This window comes from Otolemur garnettii, unplaced genomic scaffold (assembly GCF_000181295.1).
Source record: "Otolemur garnettii isolate 467f Iridium unplaced genomic scaffold, OtoGar3 scaffold00035, whole genome shotgun sequence".
Lineage (NCBI taxonomy): Eukaryota > Metazoa > Chordata > Mammalia > Primates > Galagidae > Otolemur > Otolemur garnettii.
Genome location: NW_003852430.1, coordinates 13,315,087 through 13,325,152, shown reverse-complemented (window position 1 = coordinate 13,325,152; position 10,066 = coordinate 13,315,087). Strand labels below are relative to the sequence as shown.

The 10,066-nt window shown below is 41.5% G+C and overlaps 1 protein-coding gene across 1 annotated transcript in view; it reads left to right on the top strand.

Moving 5' to 3' along the window:
- Positions 1-2,793: 2,793 nt before the first annotated feature.
- LMBRD1 (LMBR1 domain containing 1) overlaps positions 2,794-10,066 on the top strand; it is a 118,509-nt gene continuing 111,236 nt past the window's right edge. The window contains exons 1-2 of the mRNA XM_003789675.2: positions 2,794-3,085; positions 9,634-9,810. Of these exons, the coding sequence (XP_003789723.1) occupies positions 3,011-3,085; positions 9,634-9,810 (252 nt within the window). The 5' untranslated portion in view covers positions 2,794-3,010. The remainder of the gene's footprint in view (positions 3,086-9,633; positions 9,811-10,066) is intronic.

Sequence of the window (10,066 nt, the reverse complement as noted above, 5' to 3'; positions counted from 1 at the left end):
CTCTAGAGTTTCTGAATAAATCTCACTTTCACTTTATATTGTGGGCTCCATGCTGAATTCTTTCTTTCAGGAAGCCAAGGACCCACTTGGACTTCAAGTGGCTCCCACCATTGAGAGTCACCTTGCCTGAGTCAGTCCCTTTCCATGAGCTGTGAGTAGGAGATAGAGTAAGTGTCAACAGTAATTACAGGGAACAGGAAAGGACTATCTATTGATTTTCACATCCTCACTGACACATTAACATGCACATACAAAATATTCTGAAACTCTTAAAGGAAAGTAACTTACGGTAAGCAGGATTGGATGAATTTATAAGGACCATTTATGTTTCTAAATTATTTGTATTTGAATTATTTATAAAGGAGCATGTATTCTCTTTGTAATTATAAACAACCAATAAAGATATTATTTATAAAGAATTCTGGTCTGATTAGGAGGCTTCTTAGATTTAAGGACATAATTCAAGAGAATGTGTTCCATCCTAGCTGGTCTGATCTACATGTCAAATGAATAGTACCTCCTAGATAGACTTTATGGAGACAAGGCTGATATGCATGCCTCTATCTGCCTAAATGCCTTTTTCTTCACTCTTTCAATTTTGCCCATTCAAACCACTACTCTCCTTGTAACCTACCATGTTTCCCTGAAAATGAGACCTACCCCTAAAATAAGCCCTAGCAAGAATTCTATGCATTTGTTAAATATAAGCCCTACCCTGAAAATAAGACCTAGTGATGGGCGTGGCTATGCATTTCAGTGCAGAGTAAGACATCCCCTGAAAATAAGCCCTGGTGTGTCTTCTTGAGAAAAAAATAAATACAAGACAGTGTCTTATTTTCAGGGAAACACAGTAGTCACACTTGTCAGAAACACAGAGATATAAGGCTTTTCCAACCTGAAAATAAAGCCACTGCCCTGTATTACTCCAATGCAAAAGGACTAAGTCAATTTATTAAATGGGCTTGAAGGCACATAGGATATTAAAAAGGTTCAGTCCAGACTCAGTAAAAGCTCCAGTTTCACATATAATTTGAAGTTGTGTGGAAGATTTTTGTCTTTCACCCTTTGTCTCCTTCCTTCAGGCAGAATTAAAAAAGGGATTCAAGAAGAATTTATGCTTTAACAAATCCTTCATCAAATAAAATTTCAATGAATGAATTAAGTAAAGAAGAAAAATTGATGAAGAGATTTAGTTAAGGAGAACTTTTGCTGTATAGAATCTCACCCTTAATCTCAGAGTGGTGTGTATATTGGAGAGAAGGTTGGAGTAAGATGTTATCTTCTTAACACTAGCTTAGTAAGAAAGGTCTCAGGGAGTTATCTGACACACAGCCTTGGAAATGAAGAGACATAGAAGGCTGGTATGTGACTTAGGCCTGAGGGAACTGCAGTCAACTGTGGAGGAGGGCTGACTTCCTTGGGGATGTGCAAGAAGGGCTGATTACTTTGATGGTTGAATTAGAAGATTCAACCTAATTCTACATTGGAATTGGCTGGCGCTTCCATTTGTTGGTGTATGGTATGTATGATCATCTCTTAGAGAAGGGATCTGGGGTATACGTGGGTGATGGGGAAGAGCTGGCTTGGAGTTGTCTTAGACCTTCCCTCCAAGCCAAGTGGGCTTCTAGAAGAGGATAAGAAGACTTCAGCAGGAAGATGCATAAAGTGCTAGCAAATGAGAAAGTCATTTGGGCAACTAGTAAAGTTTCATTTCAGAGTCGGCCATCCCTGATCCTGGCGAGAGTTCTGCTAATCACACTGCCTATCCTGCCTTGGACACTATGGACGGTATGCTCTGGGGCTGGTGGAAAAATTCTAAGGGAATACCTGAAATAGAGATGTCCCTAATCCTTTTAAGGAAATAAATAAGAGAGGTCTCCAGGGATGTCAAAGTTATTAGAGGAGAAAAAGCCAACTTCAAACATTTGCAGATGTAGAGAGCTTAAAGCAGCTTATGAGGGTACCAGTTCACATTAAAACTATATTCTCCCCCATTCTTTTCTTCCTTCCTTATTCTGTCCTGGCGTGAAGGACTATTCCCATCACTCCTTACTCTTTGCAGGCTTCTAGCCAGAGGTAGGTCCTTGGTCGGGGATAATTTATTACCCAACAATAAATCGTAAAGAGATTGTGGTATTAATTTATAAAATTGTCTTTGACATCACAAGCTATGCTTGTTTAATATGGTGGTTAAATACGCACCCTTACCCCAGAGAGCCTAAGTAAACCATCCCAATAATTCTCTATTTGTGCTTCACTAGGTCCTTATGGCTGTGTCTGTTTTGTTCACGTAGGCATATTAATACAAGAGCCTGCAAACCCATTATGAATATGTTCACAAACTCTGATACTTAGCGTATCAAGCCATCACAGAAATTCACAGGCATGCACAGATCTAAATAGAAAGGCCATAGAACATCACAGAGTAGGTTAGTGCCCAGGCCAATAGTTATTCCGGTTGGGCCCTGTTGACAAAAATTACAGTCATTTTGGCAGCTGTAAACTTTCATTCAGACTCAGCCATTCATACATCCCGGTGAGAAGTTCTGCTAATCACATTGTCATTTCTGCCACGGGACGCTAAGGAGAAACTTCGTTTTGGGGAATAAGTGGAAATTTCGAAATTAGGCCTTTTCTCCAGGGCCACTTAGCCCATCCTTTGAGCAGTTCCCAGGCTTTTCAAGTCAATTGGCTTAGGCTGTACCAACTTTTAAACAAAAAAACCCGCGTTACTCTCTGAAACAACATCCCAATCCCGAGCCCTAGAGTCTCAGGCGGCGCGGGAGCGGGGAACGTGGTGACGTCACGGCGTCCGGGCGCGCCCCGCCGCTGAGACGTACTCACTGCCCCGCCCCCGCGCGGCTCGTCATCTCCGGGCGAGTCTCCTTGGCAACCACTTGCTCCGCCCCCTCCGCCCTTTTAACCTTTAGGGCGAGCGGGTGCGGAGTCCGTCGCGCTCTCTCCCCTTTCCCCCTCCCCTCCCCCGGGTGTGTCGGTGCCGGAAGCGAAGATGGCGGTGGAGGCTGCAGGGGCGGCTTCGGCGGAGCTGGTGATCGGCTGGTGCATTTTCGGCCTCTTACTACTGGTAGGGGAGGCGCTTGGAGTTTTCCCAGGGTTTGGACTGGTGGGAGGAGGGAGGGGCCGGTCTGCAGCTGGCCTTTCCCGGACCGGGAGACCCTCCTTGCCCCGCCCCGCTTCGGATCGCGGGGGGCTCCCCTCCATCCCAGGAGCTGGCGAGGACCGGGACGAAGGCGGTGCTGGGGAGATGGGAAGGAGCTCATCTCCGGCCCCTTCTGCTTTCCTTTCACTGATGACGTCTAATGTTGTCGGTTTCCTTTCCAAAACTTTTGCCCTCCTCCCATCCTTGGGCGCTAGGGCAGGGGGGGTTTGGGGACGGACGGGGTTGGGAAGGATATGATGGCCTTTAGTTCCTTATAAACCGGAGCAAAAGGTTTGGGGCGGCAGCGCCAAATCTTTGCAAGTTCTGTAGGCGCTGGAGTCGTTGACATGTCTGCTTCTGTTTGTTTTTTTCTATATTCCCTACCCTTTGGATTAGAGAGTGTTCAACCTTCTGTGCCCATTGTGCGATTCCGCCTTGATGACGTGAGTTGCTCGTTCTGACTTCCAGGTGTCACATTCCTTTCCAGTCTTTTTTGATAGGTGTAGAAATGTGTAGGGCAGAGACGTAGCCCCCTTGCTTGTAGCCTGCTTGACCTCAGGTACCACCTTTTCCCAGCCATCTTCTGCTTATTCAGTGATAACAGCAGACCATAAATGACTTAAAGTGGCCTGATTATTATTTCCCTACCTATATTAAAAGCCCTTTGGTTTGTTTTATTTGGATGTTCAACTTGTTACACGTTACACCCCCTCCGCATTCCAGAGCCCGCTCTTGCCTCGTTATCTTTATCTCGTTCTGTTGTGACTTCTTGTTACAATGTATTTTTGTCCTTTTGGATAACAAATAAAAACCTTCAGTCTAGAAATCAGGCTTGTTTGATTTTACTTCAATTATCAGATTCCATTAGGATGTCAACTTTCGTGGCAGACACTCTACAAAATAATCAAAGATTTTGTGAAGATTTAAGAAAAGGCTTCTCTTCCTATTTCTCTTACTGCCTTCACTATTCCAGATAAAAAACACTGGCCTTACCCTGGAACCTGGCACCTGGCAGGAATGGAAATCCTAAAGGTTGACTGTGGTGTCCAGAGCTGTCCAGTCCATACTTGGGGAGTTTCCTGACTCTTCCAGTCTATCAGGTTCCCTTTATTTATAAGAAAACAAGCATATAACCAGTGTCAAAATCTAGTGGTATTGTCTAGGCAGTTACTGATAAGCAAAGGAACAAAACATGGCCTGTAAAGAAGGCATGAAGATAGATCGGAAAACTAAAATTCTTAAACATGCATTAATATTTTAAGTACTGAAAGCCAATGTATGATTTTATAAGTAGGTCTTCAGATAATAGAGACCAATATTGAAAGAGAGAATTGCAGTAGACTTTAGATAGCTAAGGAAGGGAAGCTATATAAGTTAGTAATATTACAGAAGGAACAAGTAAAATGTAAAGGGAATTAAGGAATTAGGAGTTTGAAACTTGGATGCTAGAGTGGAAAAAGTATTAATACTGAGGACCATTTAAATTTCTGCACATCTCTTTAATTCCTGTGTTATTAGAGCAGGATTCTCATGTCTCTTTCTACATTCAGTCTTTTTGGATATGTTATTTTGGTTTAAGTATATGAAGAACATCTAATTTCAATAAGATATAAGTAGGAGCAGAGCAGTAATTTCCAGATAATTGTATAGGCGTCTTAAAGGCTAGTTGCTAAAAGGATCTGGAAAGCCATCAGTGAACCTTTTGTTCTCTCCAATATTAAAATCCATTAGTCTATTTTGCACTTGGAGAGCATTTTGCACTTTTACCCATACATGGCTTTATAACATCACTTTACCATGACTGATCATTTGGAAAATATTGCTTCACCTAGTTATGCAGATTTTTCAAATAAGGATATACTACATACTTCACTATACAACATCAAAATGTCATATTTATTAAATTGCCTTGGATTTTTCTTTTAGAAATTTCTTCAAAAATTCTAAGTACTGAGAAATTGTCAGGCTCATGGTTGTGGTTCCAAGTTTTTCAACATTCTAACTTTCATTTGGAAACTTATCATTGGTTACAAATACTGTCAGTTTTTCTTGAAGTGACAGGTTCCCTTTGTTTATTTGACAAAAATCTAAGTACCCAAGTGTTAGTTTGTTAGTGTTCTTGCAAGTAAAAGTGGTATTTCATAAAGAGTGGCTGAGTTGGCTTTTAACTCTATCAAGCTGCTTTTCTTGTAGACAACCATCTCATGCCTTGATATGCAGCAGAAGGACTTTATGCATATTTCATATTTTGCACTGCAAAATATTAAAAAGACGCAGGGGCTGAAATTTAATAAAATTTTTACTGGTTCTTCAAGCCTGGTCTTCAGTTAAATTGATCATTTTGGGGGTACATGTTGGTGATGAATAATAAAAGGACTACTGGAATGGTTTGGTGTCATTAACTTGATTCATGCTACTGCATCAGTAGTTCTACACACCATGGCTTATGAACCATGAGTGCAAATGTCAGCACAGTTAAAAAGGCAGAACGCATCTGAGTATTATGAGAATCTCAACTTCTGAATCGCCAGAAAGGGTTCTGGGGACTGTCAAGAGTCTGAGAACTGCATACCTTGAGAACTGCTGCCAATCATCTACTACAGAGTCAAGGTGTGCATGCGGGTCACTTTTGTGATCTTTGGAAAACAGAATGGACTACGTTTTTTCCCCCTGCATAAGGAATGGTTAGACTTTGTCTCTCATCTCTGTAATCAATATTTACTATGTCAAATCTAGCAAGCTCCAAGGTGACAGCACCTTTCAGTTGCATTTTCATCAATATGGGAGCCAGCATCCATTTCTGTAAGTAAGTTCATCGTAAAAGCTCCTTCAAGTGAGCAGCGCTTGGGAACTTGTTTGAAATACAAAACATACGACCCCGCCTTACTGAGTCGGAAACTGCAGGGTAACAAGATCCCAGGCTTTATCTTTGCTCATTAAGTTTAATAAACACTTATCTTTTCTCCTTCCTTCTTGGTGAGACCAGTCTTGGCCACTCATTAAAACGGGAGTCTTTTTTTGTTGTTGTTGTTGAGACAGAGCCTCAAGCTATCCCCCGGGTAGAGTGCCGTGGCATCACAGCTCACAGCAACCTCCAACTCCTGGGCTCAAGCGAGTCTCCTGCCTCAGCCTCCCAAGTAGCTGGGACTACAGGCGCCCGCCACAACGCCTGGCTATTTTTTGGTTGCAGCCATCATTGTTGTTTGGCGCCCGGGCTGGGGATTCGAACCCGCCACCTTAGGTGTATGTGGCTGGTGCCTTAGCCGGTTGAGCTAGAGGCACCGAGCCAAAACGGGAGTCTTAAAAATTTCAATGTCTAGACCAATTAAATCAGATCCTCTTTGGAGAGGTTTAGGGGTATTCTAAACGTTTCTTTATAATAGTTATATATTAGTTTCTGTTATAAAATGCTGTAAGATGTTGTTATGTCATTTAAAAACAATTGCTACTGTCTAGCTGTTACGATGGCTAGGCACTACGTGCATTCTGAACTCTTTACATCTCATTTCACACTTAAAATCTGCCATGGAAGAAGTATTCGTATTCCCATTTTATGGATGAGGATACATGGTTCGTTTTATAATGTGGTACCTATTGATGACATAAAGTTCACAGAGGGTCTCAGTTTTGAAACTGTAAAGGGTGTCTGGTACCGAAAAGTTCAGGAACCTCTGGCTTAACTCTTCTGTCTGGCTTCCAGCTTGTCCGGCTGATACTGCAAACCCCTTCCTTTGTAGTAATACCTATTACTTTGAACTTTGTAGAAGTGCAGATCTTTCATTCTTGAAATCCAGCAGATTTATTGGAACATCTTGTGTTCCAATGAGTTAAATAAATCTGAGGGATGTTTAAAATATTTATGAATTCATTTAAAAACAAATTCATTAAAATGATAATAGAACTAACATTTTATGAAAAATAACTGCTTCCTAAAACAAGAAAATTAGTAAACAGTTAAGCATTTGAAATTTGATCTTAGGCCTTTTAAAAATTTTCTCTAATATGCCAATTCCAAAGTCTTATTTCCCTTCTCACTTAATTTCTTCCTGCTCTTCTCTCACAACTGAAATGCCAACAGTATGAAGGAATGACATGCGACAAGTGGGATGGATTTCAGGTGCATTGTGCCAAGTCAAAGAAGCCAGTCCCAGAAGACAACACATTGTATGATGCGTTGTCACAGTCAAGAAAAGGCAGAAACTACAAGGACACATAATAGCAGATAGTGGTTGTCGGGGGCTCGGGGGAGAGAGGGGTTAAGTACCAAGGGACAATGAGGAATTTTCTGAGGTGATGGAACTGTTATTATAATTTGATTGTAGTAGCAAAATTTGGAGGCTGTGAAAGTACTTATGTCGTTTTATTCTGTTCACGCTCCTGAAGTAGGATGCCCAGAAAGGAAGTAATAAATGAACCTGTTCAAAGAATAAAAGGACAAAACAAGGCTTTTGTTTGAGAACAGTGTTTTTCAACTTTGGCTCAGATTAGAATCCTCAGGCATTTAAAGTACTGACGTCTGGAGGAGCATCGTTCTCTATTGATTGGATTGACTGGGCCTGTGGTGTTGGGGGCATTAGGCTACTTAAAAGCTACCCAGGTGATTGACTCTAGGGTGAGAACGTTTAGTGTCTGTATGCAACAGATGATGGAGCAGACCAGAGGGTCTTAAAATGTCCTTGTCCAAGTTACAAATGCAGATTTTCTGGCCCCACCCCAGACTTCTTGAAACTGAAACTCTGGAGGCAGGGCCTAGCAATCGGGGGTTTTAAACAAGTCCTCCAGGTGATTCTGTGCTCTCTAGAGTTAGAGACCTGCTGGAGTAAAGTCCTGTGCTCTGTGTTAGTCACTAGAATGGTGTTAGTAGTTATGAAGCAGCCCCGGCCGATTAGCTGAGTCTCCCTCAGTACCTGTGAGTGTACTTTTCTCGTGGAAAGCTCCTTGTTATGTGCCTGTGTTTGTTTTCAGTGTTGATTTCTCTTTATTTAATGCCTTTTAAAATCTGAATCAGGAACTGGTGTGTTGCAGTACACTTGTCTGCTATGAGAGGATCTTAGGTGTGCCGCGAATTTTTGAGAGAAGTTCAAAGCACAGTAAATATATTTTTTCACTCTTTTTTTTTTTAATCAACCTAATTTAAGTGTGCCACGGAAGTTTAACTATAGGTTCAAGTGTTCCGTGAGATTAAACAATGGTTGAATGTTGTGTGATGTTCTTTCTCGCGAGGAGACAAGGACGGCTTGGCCGCGGGTGCAAGCTCGCTCCTAGAATTGTTTGAAAGCAAGAAACGACTACACGCTCTTAGGTGGCATGTAGCAAAATGTCTTTATTTTCTACTCCCTTTTATCCGGAGCTAGTCACGTACACCACATTGATCGATAATCCTAACATCCTCATTTTTTATCTTAAACTATAGAAAAGAAAGAAAGAAAGTCCGGGAATGTGAGATAGCCATCACAAGATTAGCCTAAAGAAAGAAAGTCCGGGAAAGTAAGACAACGATCTTAAGCTAGCCTCAGGCTATTCCTCTTGGAAGATCTAGAAGAACAATACATTATCTGACTTCTATTGTTGAAGTTAAAGTTTAGGATAAACAGAGGAGTAAAACCTTTCTCTTCTATGTACTCAATTACATTTCCGAGAAACTGGCTTCATGACTGTTTTCTTATGGCTTTGGAGACCCTGCAGTTACGATGGAGTATTTTGCTCGACATCATTACGATGGAGTTTTTCTTCTTACTCACATCAACCTTTGAGTCATGTCTTCTGCACAGATAGGCTGTTTCAACCCTTATCTGACAGGCTGACTTGACTGCACAGTCGGGGTTACCTGCAAGAGGTTTTTACGCCTGGCTTGCAGGCCCCCATCGTGTTTTACCAGGTCGCTTAGGGCCTCAACAAAAGCACATAATACTCACAAGTCTTTTCGCTCAGTTCTGGAATTAAAAGAGCACATTTCATTTAAATTTTGTGGGGGTTACCCCACAGTTGAAAAACACTGATTTGAATTACAGTACATTGTGTTAATTACATAGGGACTACTGGCAGTTACTCTTCAGCTTAATGGTACCCTTGAACTGTCATAACGGGGCAGAAATTAATTTTATCCAAGTTATATACTGTGATGCTTTAGTAATAACCCTAGGATGAGACAACTTCTAGTTATATCTCCTTTAGGTTGGAGAGATTCCTAGGGAAAAAGTATTCAAAGCTAGTTATGATGATGATGATGTGTGATACCATTAATGGCTATACCGTGTTTTGTGAGGAAATATGTAATTGAGCACTATTGTTAACTTTTTTTTTTGTTAAGTGCTGTTGTACTGTATTCATGAGATAGCCTTTGAAAATTCTAAATCTTAACAAGTTTATAAGGTATAGTGGATTTTCCTGACACGTCTAAAGGAACCTTGACATAAATCAGTGTGAAAGAATTCATAATGTAGTAACAACAATTTCTTTTTGTTCGATTTCAGGCTATCTTGGCATTCTGCTGGATATATGTTCGTAAATACCAAAGTCAGCGGGAGAGTGAAGTGATCTCCACCATCACAGCTATTTTTTCTCTGGCAATTGCACTCATCACCTCAGCGCTTCTCCCAGTGGATATCTTTTTGGTTTCTTACATGAAAAATCAAAATGGTACATTTAAGGTAAATACTATACTGTAAGTTTTTTCTTTTCAAAGTCCTGGCAATTTTTAAGTTTAGCAGTCCAGCGTATGTTGTGTTTTTTGTATCTGGGACCAAATGAGAATGGAAATGCAGCACAGAGCCTGCAAAAGTGTGACACGGAGCCTGAAAGACTAGGAGCAGACCTACCCCTGACCTGGTTGTCCAGCAGGCCTAGACCTGCCCCTGACCAGGTCCTTCAGCGGGCCTAGACCTGCCCCTGACCAGGTCCTTCAGC